Source organism: Varroa destructor, unplaced genomic scaffold, assembly GCF_002443255.2.
Source record: "Varroa destructor unplaced genomic scaffold, Vdes_3.0 BEIS01000005.1, whole genome shotgun sequence".
NCBI classification, from domain to species: domain Eukaryota; kingdom Metazoa; phylum Arthropoda; class Arachnida; order Mesostigmata; family Varroidae; genus Varroa; species Varroa destructor.
In genome coordinates, this window is record NW_019211458.1 from 5662340 (window position 1) to 5679653 (window position 17314).

Consider the following 17314-nt stretch of genomic DNA (forward strand, 5'->3'; position numbering starts at 1 on the left):
TGCCTAATGCACTCCGTTCAACAAAGTTTACACTTTGCAGGTCAGTTTAATAAGAAATTATTCAAAATCATGTTCGCTTTAGTTAATAAATTGCCGAATTTTCCATATAGTTTTTGCCATAATTTTCTTTAAAAATGAGACCTGTTTTGAGAAATCGCTTTCTTGGGTCAAAATATCTTTTCTATGAAAAATATGCTTCTCAAGGAGCAAGATCATTGAAATAGGTATGCTATTGATGTATGAGTATTATTATTAACTTACTAGCGATAACCTGGACAAAGAGAAAATGAGTTACAATAGTTTCTTTAAACCTGTATCAGTGAAAAAATTATGTTTTTGCAGATCAACCGAGACGGGACCTTATTTTACAATGGTCAAAGGTTACATATGAAATGAGTGAATAAACAAGTCGCTAAACGAAGGTCCCCTCCATGTGTGAGCTTCGACTACCTTATTCATGCTCTTTACTGTAGGTACGTAAATACGGTGTATAAAAACTTCGGTGAAGAAACAACGAATAAAAACAAAATGAAATTTGAGAAGGTAAATGGTGGATAGGTAATTTTTTAATCTGCCGAAGTAAATATTATTCAAAACGGGTGGCTAACTATTCAAACATGATGGACTCATTCAGCTTGTGCAATAACAAAAAAACTTTAGCAAAGAAGAACAAAGAAACACAAATTTAATGTGTTTAACGATTAAAAATTAGATACTGTAACACAACAAGTAGAAGCATCACTACACGGAGTATTCTAGCAGGCTTTATTTGGTACTGTTTATAAAGAAAGATCGTGTGTGTCAAGAGTTTAAAACATTATATGATCATGAACATCAAGGTTTTTCTACTGCTAGTATATTAGAATCCTGGTGGCTGATGTTATTGGTAGAATCAGCTGGTTTAGCCGCAAGCTGTCTGCTTACTGGACAAAATATTATGATTTTCCCAATAAAATAAAGTATTGACGAACGCGGCGCGCTTATAGCTTACGCAAAGTATTTCCTTTATATTACTCAAAACATTCTGTTTAAGTACGGTGCAATTCTAAACGGTGTTGTACAAGTGTGTAGTAGTACGTAACAAGAATTCGTAAGTCTTTTAAAATCATTCTCCTGAAGGGAGTTGAGAAGATGGGCCTAGACACAATTCAATCAAAAGCTCAGACAGCTTTCTAGGTTGTTGTTAATAAAAACCAGTATCATAGGCAAAACGGTCCACAGCGAGGACAGAAGATGTCAGTATTGCTATTTTTAGAAACCGCTGAACTATTTGCATACCTTATGACGTAACTTAGAATGTGACCTACCCATATTATAAGGATAATTTTTTTAGCAGCTGAAATTTCATTATTATATTTAACATTTCGGGCAGTCGACAGAGTTTAGCAAATGAAGAGACGCTGATTCAATCTTGAGTTTGTTTAAAGGTTCAGAGTATGATGATTCATTTATTGCATCATAATAGAGTCCGAGTTATAACATAATTATAATGAATGATTTAACGAATGTATATAATCTAAAACATAAAGACCATAATGTGGACAGATCTGCTTCTGTGTCGTTCGACGCCTGCTGGATACGATAATAGCCTCACTAAAGGGTAGAATTTACATTGACACAGCAACTTAGCATCTGCCCTCATGATAAAACAAATTTTTATACTGTGGGCCATTTTGTTAGTATTTGGTAATTGTTTTAAGATGCCAAAAATTCGTAACAACATGGGCAAACAGTAGGCCATTCACTCTCTGTTTCATTTCCTCAGATTCTGTTTTTTACCTACGAACACTTTGATTCGTTTTTAAATACGTAGAAAAACCTCATAGTAACCGAAATCAAAATAATGTATTTGGTCCTAAAAAAAATTTGGTTAAAAAAATCGAACCAATTAGCAAAGCTTAATTCTGATAGTTTCTCAATTCAATTGGCTTTTTATAAAGTGTGTTAGACATTGCCTATCATTTTTTGACTTAAAGTACGAAAATTAAATGTGTAAGCAACAAAGCCTTGAATGATCTGTCTGTAGTTATCCACTATTTGTTTAACATTTTTGCTTAGAAGTTTTTTTTATAGCAGATTGGTATAATCTTACCTGTAACGATGTGCCTTTTCCTTTGCTAGATGATTATTGTTGGAGGAAAATAACTTAGAAGGCTTTATATTTATAGATGAAAAATCACCCTATAATACAAATACAGAAGAAAAAAACTTAGGGAAACTTGATTACTAAATGCGCAAGCTAACAGCTTAAAAATCCATACTTTACATGCTACGAACGTCAATGGAAAGTTGCACTATATTTTTCAATTTTGGTAAAACTGGATAGTCTTAAAAAGATTTTCAGCTTTAGTACCTTATTTATTTACATAAAAATAAGGGTTCTTGACTTATTCTGGAATAAAATTTTGATCGAATAGATGGTTGTGACACTAGTCCAGCTTTAATGTTACTAAGAATATATCCTTAAAGTTAAGCCTGACGCTCCCGACAAGGATTGTTTGCTTTTTACAACTATAATGTATACTACTGAATATTAATTGTGCACAAATGTATCAATAAATAAGTGGAAATATCTAGGTTATACATCTTTTTTCTCAGTACCAAAACTTTTTGTCCCTTTTTATGAAAAGACAGGAATTCTGTTAATCTATTCTATTGTACTTATCTATATAAACTATTAAAATTTGGTACTTGTTAGTCCGATCCAAATCATTTACGTTAAGTAATCGCTTTGAGTTAATCTTTCCTGAACTGGTAGGATTGTGTCCTCGGGTGATCTGTGAGTAAGATTGACTTGACTGGAGCTTTCCATCCGAAGCAAAGTCAAACATATCCGTTAACATAAAACAAAGACATGGCAAAACAGGGTATCGCGTATCTATTGGTAACGTATCTGTTGAATTAAATAGAAATAAATAGAGAAATCACGTGAAAGCTTATAAGATCTTACACGTAAAAAGTTTTATTCGCATCAAATTTGTAATGCAACCAGGTGTACGATGCCGAAGACGACATAGATGCCTATGTTTAAAGTATACTATGTTGCGAGCTATTAGGCTTTGTGGAAGGGGCAACTATTGCGTTCGGTTTTAAATTCATGTCAGGCTAGGTATACAATATCAAGGAATCAGATAGCTTAGAATAATCAACGGCAAAGCATGCGCAAGGTAAAGCCTATGGGGGGTTCGGATTCAAGTTACATCGTGTTACGAGCTTTTAAGTTTCGAGTTTGCCATAGTGTAAAGGCATATATTAATCAATGGTAAAGCGGACATAGAGCGAACTCTACGGGTCCATTACTAAATATAACGGTATATTTGTAAATATATATTACGTTAGGGACAAGATTGTGCAAATCGGCAACAACCGGTTCGAGGGTATGTCAGAAAGCGGTAAAAAGTTTTGCGTGGAATATGCAAAGCGAGGAGCAGCGGCCTGCAAAAAGTGCAAAGTGAAAATAGACAAGGGACTTCTTAGGATTGCCAAGATTGTACCCAATCCCTTTACTGACGGCGGAAGTGAGATGAAAGAATGGTAAGGATCAGCAGAAAAATTTCAACTATATCATTATTATATTTCGTGTGATGTAAAAAAAATACCATATCTGTTTTTTTCACATTGGTGAAGCGTATCTAACTGATTGTTAACTAATATCAGTTATAATTTTACAAGTATAGCCTATGTTCCTAAATACCTGCAGTAAATTAGTTAACCATTTTGAGAACTTCTTTTTCGTTTCCGTATATGATTCTCTTAGTACGTAAACCAGACTGACATTTGAGTTAGATTTGACAGCGTTACGGTGAGGAAAAATTCCGCACGTTTCATTTCCGAGCGCCGTTGCTACCGGTTCCTAAATGGTCATATAATTTTTAGTGACATAAAGATTTAGGTTTAGATAAAGGTTTAATGGGTCATTCTATTTTTCTGTTGATAACTTTAGTCTTGTACAAATTTCAAAAAGAACTACAAATCCAAGGAATTTTAAGCATGTTTACTTAAATCTTACACCCTATTTAAAGCGAACTGATAATTATCTAATAATTGCATTGCCTCGAAATTCAACCTAAACATGTGCATTCGTCAGCAGAAGGCAACTTTTTCAGTTTGCGATTTTTCTCGACTGCTCAGCCCTAATTCCTATAAAACAACATATAACAGTGCCATGTTTATCAGATTATACAGCTTTCTTTCTGTTTATGTCAAAATCCTGACAACTGTGTTTTAGCAGGCCAGGACTGACAACTGATAATTAATAATTTTTTTTTTATCAATGTGATAAGTAAAAATTTGTGTACTACTATGCTTGTAGTTTTGATGGTTTTGGTCCCGTCAAATTAGACACTTTTCCACACAAATTCGGCACATTTATCCTGTAGTTTATGGTAGCAGATCGTCAAGTTGCTTTTACCGACAGTCACTGCATGTGTTTGGCAGAACTGAGGCATAGCACCGAGCCTCACCCGATTTACGAATAGGATGTCCTGAAGGCTGGTGCATTAACATATGGAGGCTATATTTAACTCAAAAATATCGTCGCCCCTCTATAATACCACTCAAATCGTGAATGAATTCTTGTAATATTTACGGTTTCTTCAAACGTTTTTTTAAAGGTGACATAAAAACTTATACATAGCTTGAATGATGCTGATCTCTGTTTTAATTTACGTATAATTAAATTACAAAAGAGCCTACGTAAAGTATTTAACTTTTATTCCCACTACACAAAAATTATTACTATTTTGGTTAATACACTGCTGATAACGATAGACTGTTGATTCACAGATTTCAACAAACGTTCAGACTTTTCAGTGTTGCCGGTATTCGGGCGTAGACTTATCTTTAAAATGTCTCTGTAAAAAAGTTCATTGGCGTCAGGTTTGATGAACGGGCAAGGTACAGGACTTGCCCTGCTTGGGCAAATACCTGCTTGGGAACTGTGCACATCTTTATAATAAAGATGTGCGCAGGTGCTTTGTCAGACCTGTTCGAAATAGAAATTGTTATCTTTATCTAAATCCTCCCGAATATGGAATGAAGCATGTTCTTGCAATAATTTCCAGTAAGTGGCACTAGTTAAAGTCTTGTTAAAAAAAAAAGTCTAATTTAATCACAACGTGTGCATTTTTTGACCACTCTGTATATTTGATTTTTTATCTTTAAACGTCCATATAACGGAATTCAAAAATACATCTTATAGTTAGGCAGACATCATTATATATATAATGTAAAAGTGGAAACGTTTTTAATGCAAACATACTTTTATGATAGGCAGGAGTCATAAAGTATTATAAAGCGAAAATTGTATAGAAGTTGTATGGCACGCGCATAAGTATTGTTTATTCTGACTTCTTCACTGTAATTACTAGAAGTCGTTTAAGATACGCATACCAGCCTCTAAAGAAAGGTTTTTTAGGGTTTGGTTTTTACTTTCATGTATGTAAAGTGAGTAGAGTTTATATATATATATATATATATATATATATAAACACAAAAAAAGTCTACACTGTAATTTGATAAAACCATGCTTTTTGGCAGTACGATGACTAGTGCCCATTACTCGAATTTACGTCAAGAATCTGTCTTACTACACATTTGGAAGACCTTTGTTAACAACGGCGAATTTTAGTTCCAGCTGGACGAAATGTCTGCGCTATCGTCATCTTGTAAGCTCACGTCTCGATGAGAACCTTCTAAACAGATGGGTTGGGCAAGAAAATTCCGTAGAATACCGGTGCATATTATCAGCGTTGTATTGATTAAAATGGTAATAGTTTTAAACACCTGAGTTAAACAAAAGTTATGCATTTCATGTAGGTTTTTTTTGCAATGCAAGTATTAATTATATGTAAGTGAAAACCGAAGTTGTATTTATTCAAAACTGTATATATATTATTTTAAGACATTCTGTATACAGATTCATGGGGAGCGCAAAAGCAGCCTTACAGCTGAGGCGAAAGTAGAAGCGAGCATACTAATAATTATTTATGAAAAAGAAATACAAAGATAAAGATTAATATTATTGAGTGTCTTAATTATTATGCAATAATGGAGTCTGAGTTCTAACTACTTAAGTACATAAATGCTCGCAGTGGCCGCTTTTGCTAATTAGAAAGTATTTCAAGTTATTTTGTAATATTCAGACATGTATTGGCTTAAAGTACCTTATTATTTTTCTTCGAGTGCGTTCCAAATGTGCTCGTTCACCTTCTCGATAAATCCCCTCGTATTTGCACAAAAATATTTATCCTTTATTCCGCCATAAATGTGGCCTTGAAAGTTATTTCAGTTAGTGAAAATAGTCAACCTGGATAACAGAAGCGTCTAAACTTTAGGAAGTTAATTTCCTCAAACACGTTTTGCGCCCCTAATGTCTGAGCAAGCGCTCGAGTAACCACTTACGATTTTCGAAGTTTAGGTGCCAAGCGTTTTAGTCTCATCAGTTTTAGTTGGCACATAGTAAAATGAAAAAAGTGATGTTAGTATTTAATGCCATAAAATACAATGAGTCATTGTTAAAAATTCAATAGTAGCAACAGTCGCTTAAATATAAAGTTGCAATGAATAATAAGTAGTGTTATGCTGTCATTGTAAAATGTTAGATACATTCTAATAGTAATTTTTTGCATGCATATTTACCGGCATAGCTATCTTTAGCTCGGCTTTTCTTTCACATGTATATATATAAGAAAATATTTACATATATTTATAGGTGTGCACTGCGAGTGGCTCATGCCATGTCCGATAAAGTTAAGAGTAGTTATCTGGGATTCTCCACACGGCATCACATTAAGTCACCGTCTCAAAGTATAAAACTTTTAAGTGTATGAAGTGTTATATAACACTTTCTATAGTCTATAGTAATTTATGTGAGTTGAGATTACTAATACATAAGTAAAAAAATAAAAAAGATTATATACACTTGCACAAATAATTTGATTCAACAGGTATCATACAGATTGTATGTTTGAATCGTTCCAAAGAGCGCGAGCGACTACTAAGAAAATTGAGGATGCTGAAGACCTTGAGGGGTTTCAAGAGCTTGAACAGGATGATCGAAAGAAAATCCTAACAAAGATTCATCAACTTCAGGTACTTTTTTAGTGAAGGACTGTCATAATTAAGGTTATTAATTTTTTTTTCACATCCTTTACACATACGTACTTAATATATTAAGCTGTGACTGTGATATGGCAATTCATTAATACATGCCAAAGCAGCAATCATCACGGTATTAAGGAAATTCTTTTCAGAGCACTGTATTGTACTTTGAATCTATATTGATTTGCCTCTTTTAGACCATACTAGGTTTCAGAGTGTATTATATATATAATATATAGCAGCGACTATAAGAACACACTTCTTAAGTGTTCTGTAAATATTTCGTCTAGAAAAATGAAGACGACTTGAGGGTACTACACTTTTCGGGTTGCTGTTATGGAACTCTCTAACCAACGCTCTGAAGAAATAAATGTTGCGGAAAAGATAGTTAAGCTGTTTTTTTCCTTCAAAATCTTCGCTAGAGTCTTAACACTTTTGTGGTCGAGTGATGAAAAGCGTCCTACATATCACCAGCGTATGGTGTGCCGTACTTTTTAGGCCCGCCATACAGTAGATACAGATATCCGATGGGATTTTACAGATCTTGTGCAGGTAGCTTTAAAAGGTTTTGTGACTGGTGAGGATATTTGCAATATAGTGACAAAGTTCTCTACCAAGACGTGCAATCCAGGTCTGCATATTACGGATGATGTCCCTTGCTTCTGCTCCCGTTGCAAAATTAGATATTGCGTTCTACTGTTCTTACCACATTTCAAGACTTTCCCTTCTGCATCATTGAATTACGCTAAGGCATGCCCCTTAATCTCTCGGCGTAATATTCGCTGAACACAAGTTTAAGTAATTTCTCTTTAAGTAAAGTTTAAGTAAAAAAAAAGCAGTGGCTATAAATCTGTCCCACAGGTGGTCTGAGATCAGAAAGGCTAGGTACTGAAGAAATTTTTTTATTCCACTAAACATGCAAGTACTGTCCGTCATAGCAGGCTACTGAAGCATTTTTAACATAGAGGAGTATTGTGCGAAAAGGGTTTTTTTTTGCCTTAATCGAACTTCCCTTGATCTTCTCAGCCTTCCTGTGGACCTCTCGATCGGTGTAAGTACCTCCTCTTTGTTGTCAAGCCATACTTACTTTTAAATAGAAACCCCATCACTTTTCTGAGGCAAACTCTCTAAATCTTTGCTCAGTTATAGCTTCAGTGCCCTCTTAGCAGTCATAAAGATCTGTGAGAACTCTTACCATTGGGAATAAGTACGACTTCACTTTATTTTAAGTCTAATGCGCAATGGGCAGAGCTAAGAAATTTCAAGTGGTAACTGTAGCGACCATGTCAGGGAAGTTATTAAAAACAGCCCCTGTAACTACGGCTAGGATCCCCTCCGGATTTGGCGCTTTACCCATTTTAATACGTTATTTTGCCTTTTAGACGTCTGAAATCTCGTAACAGATGAGATCTCTTTCTCAGGATTCAGGTCGCAAGATTCGGCTCGATCAAGAGGCTGATGAGATGGCAGCAAGAATCTTAATACCCTTATTTCCTCTTTTTCTGGCGGAATATACTTCCGTGTATTACTTACGAATGTGAGTCTTCCTGTGTTTTTCGCAGGATTCTTATTCAGCGCTTGTTTTATATCTTAAGTGCTGCTATTCTTCGCCTAAAATTTTATTAGCTTTTTGAAGCACATCTATATCGCTGCGGGCCCTGACTCGTACGTTTTCTACTAGTTCAGTAATTTACTGCTCGATTTTGAGCAGATTCCTCATTCCACTAGTAGTTTGATTTTCATCTTTAACTCATACAAAGCCTCTCTAGCCGTTCTAAATCTGTCCCACTCTGCTGGTCTCCATATTCCTGAATGATGTTCAAAGGATTTTATAGCACTGCGATCCTCTAGTACTTCTTCCTCTTGAAGTACTTTCCATCCACCAAGCCGGCCCACCTGATCCAACGCGCATATCGTGAGATCTATACAAAAGGAACTCATTTGGCCCTAGAAAAGTCGGCACGCCGCCCGCTGTTTAACGATGCCAGGTTCCATGTAACCCACTTTAGCAGCTGCTTACCGCTCTTGTCTGTCTTAACAGCTCCGCATATTCTTGATGCCGTGTTAAGTCCCCAGCAGTAACCATTAGAGCGTCTCCTGCTTTAGTTATCGATTTTGCTACGCCGTTTCAAATTCTATTCAAGTCTTTGGCAGTTCCATTAAAATTTATGTAACAAAAGTAGATGCGAGATAAGTCTCTGATCTGCACCCAAGAAACTCTTTTCCTGCCTCACCACTTTTTCCTATCTCTCTTTTGTTTTTTTTTGTATACGCTCTATGAGAGTCCATATGACTTGCCGATTGTTCCGTAGAACGGTGTTAGGCCCGCTAGTACCGGTTCTTTTCCCAGCAAGTTTTTCGATCACATGATGAGAGGTTCCTTTTGTTACAGCTTGGCTAGAGGACTCTGATCATTACTCATTTGCTTTAAGACCTTCTTTCCCGTCGCTCTTTTTGGGGAGGGAAGCTATTGTGTCGCTTCCGTTGTTTTCCTTTGTCTTCGGCATTTATTACTGTCACAAAATTATCGCTTTCAGCAGCCTACCTTGAGGGAAGAGGCGCTGCAGCCAATTCAACTATATTGTTTGTCGATATAAAGACTTTTCTAGCAAGTGGTCTATTTACCTGCCATTCATCTGCATGTTTCCTCTGTGACATTTTCTCTGTATTTTAGTTTTTCTTTCGTGCACAATTCGTAGAGTAGTCCGCTCTACCACTCTTATAGGGTTCATCCGTGCAGTCCTTTACAACATTTTCTAATAATCCGCACCGGTAGCATCTATTCGCCGTGACAACTTGGTCGAGGTACTCAAAAACTTAGTGCCCCATCTTTTGACGCTGCACGAGACATGGTACCATGACTCATTTTCTTACCTGGGGAGCAATCTATCCTATGTGCAGTTTGCCTTGCGCTAGGATTCTGTATTTGTAAACCGGATCGTAGCCGACCGGCAGCTAATGGTACTTTTCATTGGTTCATTGGCAACGAAACCATTTTTGTTTACTTCAGTGACCTTTATGGTCTTAACGACTGCTTACGTAAAGGTTCTTTCCACACGATTCTTAATTAGTAGGTGCTTGTTGATGGTAACATCGATTGATGCCGACAGTCCCTTTTTTCTCAAAATCCTATACAAAATGTCGTGCCGCATACTTCTTTTACATTGTTCCTAACGTGACTGTTCTGTAGAACCTTAGTCTCCATAACCTTAACTTTGTGTTCCACCGGATCCACATTTCGCGAAAGCTTCTTTAACTTCATTTAGCTTCTTTAAGACATTTCCTAAGGATGTGTTTCCGTCATGGTTATAGGGAAAGTATCAAATTCCTCTTTAGTGTTGTTGCTTGTGATTGCCAGCTTCTAATGCATCCCTTAAATAATAAAGCATAATATCAGGTCCTCAGGGAAACATTCTGGAAAGCAGGCAAAAAAACTGTCTAGTTACCGATATTCGTGCTTTGTGCTTCAATCATCAAGTCGCTATTTTCCTTTTTTCTTATAACGCTAGGACACTCAGGTTAAAAGGCACGAACAGCTTAAATTCCATCATCTTTTTGGAGCCTAGATCAATTGCAACGGCTCTGCGACACCGAAATCTGTTAACGATGTCGGTGGTGTCATGGCAATTACTGCCAGTATGATGATGATAAACTGCGTGAATACGAGTCTGAAAGAGTCGATCTCTGGGACTAACAAGCAAGTGTTATCATGTTTATAATCGTTAGGATATAAAGTTTAGATTGAACGGAGCTTTAGGTATCGTTTTTTAGCTGCAAAACCAACCCATTAAGGTCATGCTTCTTTTGCCTCTCGTCCTGCATCGACGTTTGTTTTGATATTACTTGACCTTGCTACGCTACAGGAAGACGATGATTCCTATCAGGATAGAATTGGCTCCCACTTGTATATTTCTAAAAAAAATAAATTTGTCGAACCCGATTGTAGTTGAAGGCGTTAGAGCGGTCTAAACAAATTTTACTTCATCTTTAAATGTGATATTTTGCTATTTAATAGAGCACCACAATTTCAAATTAATAAACTTGAGTTCTTCTTTTTTAAATAAAATAGTGGTGACCTATACCTTTTAATTTTCAGCCATGCATGTTTTACGCGACATAATATGCGCCCATAGAAAAAGCTTTCAACAAGTTTCAAACTGCGTTTCAAGTCACTAAATGCACCTAGCAGACATGCAGAACTTTTATTTTGGCTCCCTTCATAATATCATTTATATATATCTATATATATATATATGTATATATATATATATATATTTTAAATAAACGAGGCGAGAGCCTGCCGTGTAATAAATTGTGTTCTATTAAAACATACTAGTCAAATCTCTGCGAAATTAGAAATTGTATGCGATGGATCGTGCCGATCGATCCACTTCACACACTGGAAAAGCCATTTAGGTTCAGGAAAACTTTGTCTTTCAGGCCGAATATTAGGCCTTTATGGGGGCTCAATGGTACATTAGTCAGAGCAAATTGTGGAATGGTGTGACTTCGAATCCGATTGCAAACACATGTCATTTGGTGAAGGGTCAACGGAATCAACTCATATAATACCTATGTTGTTCCGGATATGAAATTATACATATATGAAAAAAGCAATACAGAAACGGTTTTATCCAGAGTGATCAGTTTAGATTTGAAAAGCTATGCCCGTTTCACAGCCAGTTCTACTGGATAAACGTTTGTTTTGAGAAGGATGCGAATATACCTAAAGCCATAGCGGAGAACGGCGATTTGTTATCGGAATTTAAGTGAGGATTATTTACTAACCAATGAAAGTGCGTACGAATCAACTTTCAGCATAGTAAAGTATTCACGAAAGACAAAAAGTCAATCAATTCCTCAACGTTAACGGATACCGTCCGACAGTCAATTCTTGATGATAATTTTGCCTTGATAAAGTCGTTAATGAAGAAATTTCATATCTGCTTGGCTACTTTATATCGAGTGCTAACGAAAACTTATGATGCATAACATATTTTATATCACAGACTAAATTGGATAGATAAGGTCCGAGACCGTAAAAACCTCGAAATGTATTTGATGTCGTTTGTTCCTCAATTTTCTTAAAAATGTTCGCTTCCGATAATGCAAGCCCATCATGGCCACAGCGTGATTATTTGTGCCACCAAGAAGACGTTCACACAAACTCAAACGAACGAGTTTATGTTGAATTTAGGTTCCGGATGAAAGCTGAACTTCTGGGGAAGAGAGGTTGTATCGAATAAGTATGGCGTTTAAGACTGACACTTTTATCACATAGAAAAACATTCGTCTAGGTGGTCTTAAAAACAAAAAAGTAACATCCAGAAATCAAGCCATTACCTTAATGATAGTAGTAGTAGGTAGTTTCCGTTGGGTGTTTCCTTCGAATATATCCTCGTGTTAACCTACACAATATCCTATACGGTGCATGTTCGATGTAAAATTAACAATTAATTAGTGAACTTTTGTCATTATGATTATGGCCTAGGAATCATTGACAATGAAAGCGAAGACGAAAACAACCGCAAAAAAGTTGCCAGCCAAAAGAGATTCCGAGGAGCCGATTGGAGCCAATGTTAACTCATTACATATTAGTGAGGTAAGTTAACAGCTAAAGCCCAATTTATTCATTGTAGTTCTCAAGAGCTGTCGCGAAAAATTTGACAGCGGCGTTCGGTTGTATTCTTTAAAAGGTTAACAATTACACAGCCGGACAAAATGACCAGGTATGAGAAACCTTATCTGTGCGCCTCGATGTTTTCGGATTCCTTTGATAGAGTAAGTCATCCGACGTCCTTACTTAATTTTAACAGTAAGCTTACAGTCAGTGGGGAGATATCAAGCTGTCGATATGAGCACTTAGTTTGAGTCGAGATCAACAATAACTTCAATAGGTATGGGAATGACCCTAAAAGTATGCCGTAGCGTAATTTTTTAGATCATTACTTATTGTATAGATGAACCTTAAACTTAAAAAAAAAAAGTAGTTTCAAGTCAATCATATATTCGTATACAAAAACGACTCAAAAAAACACGATGTTTTTAGCACTGCAGAAGAAAAACACACGTGGGTCAATTAACTCAGTTTCAAAGAAATGTTTAAAAACTAGAATGCTACCTTAGTTTTTAGATGCGCTTCTTTATTTTGAAAACTCATGTAAGAGCCAATTTTAAATGAGGTATTGCCGAACATGTGAGCTTTAGTCGTAACCGTGGGACGGCTTATAGCGCACCACCACATGTACCAGCACTTACTACAAATGGAACACTGTGATTTTCTTAATCTCAATAGCACCTGGTGGAAATTAGCTTAAGTTGCGTTTTGCCCAAATTTGTAATGAAGTAAATTTAGATCACTGACAAACCGAATATTGAAACCGATACTTTGAAATGAAAATCGTCGTTGTAACTATGTCCGGTTAGAAGCAGAAAAAAGGGACATGAGTAAAAACTTTGTGACGCTTTTTTCGTTTTGCTAAATTATGTATAGAGATAATAGAGCGTATCTAATACAAATTCGTGTTTATCAGATTTCCATATTGAATCCGTAGTCTGATACGTACGTTAGACTACACATTAAATTTATAAGTTGGGCAGGTCTTCAAAGTAGTTAAACGGTAGACAGAAAAGTCTGCTATTCCCGCAAGTAAAACCAATTTCTATCAATATTTCAATGTTGCTAAGATGCTAAATAAATAATTTTTTGTAAATACATAGAGTTGTCCTCGCTTTATTGTTTGACTGGATCAGTTGGAGAAATACCGTAATGCTCTGAAAGTCATAAGTGACAATAACATATAGACATTATAGATGTGATGACGATAATAATGATATTATATTATATGCGTGACATTTTTCTGCCGACCATAATTTTCGATACTGCTTTTTTACATAAAGTTCAATCTTTAAAAAGCAGAAAACGCACCAGACAAACTGGAAAAATACATAGTTACGTTCCAGTGGTATTAATTTAATAAGTTACAATCATAACATTTTGTAGAGTAATTTGGTAGAGGGGCTCTGACAAACTACTTTATTTATGGTTTCCTTTAAAAAACAAAAGCAAAGAATGTTCTTAACTAACTGACCAGCACGTACGGCTGGGCCGTCTTCCCGTAAAACACTGCATTCCTTTTGTTACTTCGACGACGTTCGACTTTGGCTTGTTTCGGGTTACCTACAGACTGTGACTTTCTTGACTCAGCTGTGATGATTTGGGTTGCATTATTATCGAACCCTAATTAAAGCCGTTTCAGGTTTAACTGGCACATCCAGTAAGGCCATCTTTTATACAATATAATTGCAAGACAAATATTTACACCAAAAAATGTTTGTATCTGAATCAACCTTGTATGAGTAAATAAATATATATGAGAATAGAAAACGTATTATTTTTTGTCGTAGTGTACGACTCGAAATTAACGAAAAAGAAAGTAGAACATTTATCATTTTCGGTGAATGCCATTAGATGCCATTCACTCAATGGCACGGCGAGTTTGATGCCAGGCGATGACACGATGGTACTTTAGTTCAATCGCTACTTAAGTACGCTACATGGTATCTGAGCCGTATGATTTACTTAGAATCTACAGTTGACAAGAATGTGTTGAACTCACACTTTTCCTACGAAGTTCTACATTATTTTTAATAAATTTGCAAGCTCAAAAAGCATTAAGGCTATGCATTTTTCCAGGCAAAACGTAAGAAGTTGGATCAAAATAGAGCAGACATACAAGTATCAAGAACAGACGAATCCAGCAAGGATAATTCCTTTAAGGAATTTAGAAAACTGTGCGCTAAGGTAATAAGTTTAGCATTATTTGCGCTAAAATGTTTTTCGCCTAACTATTATGGTTGGAAATGTTCATACTAACCTTAATACGTCAAAGTTTTTCCCTGCGCAATGAAAGAATTGCCGTTACGGCGTAATTTAAAATATCAATCTGAGTAGTATCTTAGTAGCGTTTGAACGTAAGAAAGGAGAAAATACGCATAATTATTAGTTTTCACTTGTATCCTAAGGTAAAATTACACGCCTCCTTGTCACAATCTGAACTTTACTAAAGGTACCTTTAACAAGAAAGAGAAGCCAATAAGAACAAGGTTAAATTTGCCGCCTCGTTACGATGTACTTAATTTAAACACAGTGAAGAAGTAGTTGCAGTGCCGCTTATTTCGTAGATAACTATGAAATTACTCTGCATAGCGTGAAATCAATGAAACAACATAACCGATGATTGTAATGAAATAAACTTTATTTAATTGCCAATATATTGTATTATTATGCTTACACAGCCATTGCTCATACAAGCTTTATTCTCACACAAAAATGGCTATATAAAAACAGTATTATATAGCTGATGCAATGTCGGTTCTTATATAGCAGTTGCTTAATAATTTGTCGAACCATCTGATTGTTTCTTAATTTATATCACTTTTTCGTCCATTCACATTGATTCTTCCTTCACTGTACCCATTTATGTTTCCTGTTTCAATTTTGCCCGTGTAATTATCGCTTAATTCTTTTTCTTCACCCATTTCTCCACCCGCCTCCGTTCATCCACCAGTTATTTACATCCTACAGTTTTTTAGAAAAATTCTGTTATCAAATGTGTACCATTTCCCAACAATTTTTCGTTTAAGAGTAAACGTTTTATATAGTGAAACAAGTGAATAATCTATATATTCAAAAACAACACACGAACCACAAACTTTACTTGTAAAGTTCTGTGCTTTTGAACTGCTAATAATGCATCTTTATATATATGTCAAGAGATGATTTAAAAGGAAGCAGGCCAGCACGTCAGGTAGAATCTTGCGGTGCCGTAAGTAAAGACCGAGAGTAAAGAGATTAATCTTTTCTCCGAAGCAAACTAAATAGGAAAGCAAGAAGTGCCAAGCGGCGGACAAGGTTGGTGCTGATGAACATTACAAGTTAACGAAAACTTTTGTTGTTGGCCTTTTTTTGTTTTGTCAGTTGTACGACGAATCGGCGTACACGGCCAAAACTGCTATCGTTCGAAACTTTTTCGAAAAAGGAACATGTGGAAAAGGATTCGAAGGTGATACCTACCTCTGGGTAAAGTTTCTTCTGCCTTCGGTTAACAAACGCATCTATAATTTACAGAGCAAGCAACTTTGCAAATTGTTTGCCAGGTTAGTGAAGTATGATGAGTGTGGGAAGTCATTATTTGGCAAAAGTTAGGCGAGGTCAATAGATCTATGGGAAAAAGAATACACTCGAGAACGTAAATGCTCACTTAATGAAAAAATAAGTGAGCTTATCTCACCTAAACGTAATTTGTCTCATATGGCTATCAGTTTCTGTTCCTGGAGGCAACTGCCGCTTTTGTATGTTGATACAAAGAAGGGTCACTTTCTTGGTTTACTGTATAACGATTAATATCCTATTTCAGGGTATTTGGCGGTCCCATATACGACTCCATGGTGGAAGACTTGGAGCAAGGTGATGTCGCGGAGACTGTCGCAAAGTTTCACGAGGAGGCCATTAAATGTCCTCCAACTCCGAAAGCTAATCTCTCGTTGCAACAAGTCGACAGGTAGTAAAAAAATAATTCTTCTTTTTATCTACGACAGAAATGATTATATAAACTATATTTTGAGCTATTTTTATCGAATTTTGGAAGGCATGCCATCTTTCATACTTGAATTTAAGTTAAAATGAGATGGAAAACGTTGGAAAGATGAATTGTGTTATCGCCTTCTTAGAAATTTTGTTTTCATATACAGCCACCAATGGTAGTTATTATGCTGTATTTTTAACTAAACTTACAACAGCACTGTAAATAAGGGTGACCTTGGAGCATTTATGTACCAGTAATCACATTATGTTAATGGCAGTGATGGTAATGGAAGGATAAAGGTGCATTTGGTTGATTGGATTTTCAAAGGTAACAGTCAGAACTCGAGTAAAAAGATATACGAGAGTTGTCAGGTTTTTGTCGTGAAAGTGAAATAGCAACGATTGACATACATACATATAGCAAAATGAGTTTGATTCTATAATAAGTTGATAAGCCGCAGACAACGAGACCGTTCTTATTAAACACGGATAGGTGTATTAATGGTTCACTAAAGCTGACTCAAATACACAACTTTTCTAGTCTTTTTTTGATCGTATATCAGAGGGCAAAGAAGATTTTTCCTTTTTTTGCATGTCAGTTGAACAGCCCGGCTTTTCGGTTAATTA

General features: G+C 35.9%; 1 protein-coding gene across 8 annotated transcripts in view; it reads left to right on the top strand.

The window, feature by feature from the left end:
* Positions 1 to 342: 342 nt before the first annotated feature.
* Positions 343 to 17314, top strand: part of DNAlig3 (DNA ligase 3) — a 40527-nt gene continuing 23555 nt past the window's right edge. The window contains exons 1-7 of one of the 8 annotated variants that reach the window (XM_022806078.2): positions 343 to 473; positions 3340 to 3534; positions 6948 to 7092; positions 12593 to 12703; positions 14798 to 14905; positions 16082 to 16260; positions 16521 to 16664. In XM_022806078.2, coding sequence (XP_022661813.1) covers positions 3380 to 3534; positions 6948 to 7092; positions 12593 to 12703; positions 14798 to 14905; positions 16082 to 16260; positions 16521 to 16664 — 842 coding nt within the window. In that variant the 5' untranslated portion in view covers positions 343 to 473; positions 3340 to 3379. Of the gene's footprint in view, positions 474 to 932; positions 1091 to 1116; positions 1236 to 3339; positions 3535 to 5629; positions 5768 to 6947; positions 7093 to 12592; positions 12704 to 14797; positions 14906 to 16081; positions 16261 to 16520; positions 16665 to 17314 lie in introns of those variants that run through there. The other 7 variants (XM_022806076.2, XM_022806077.2, XM_086991711.1 and 4 more) reach the window with 7 other exon arrangements.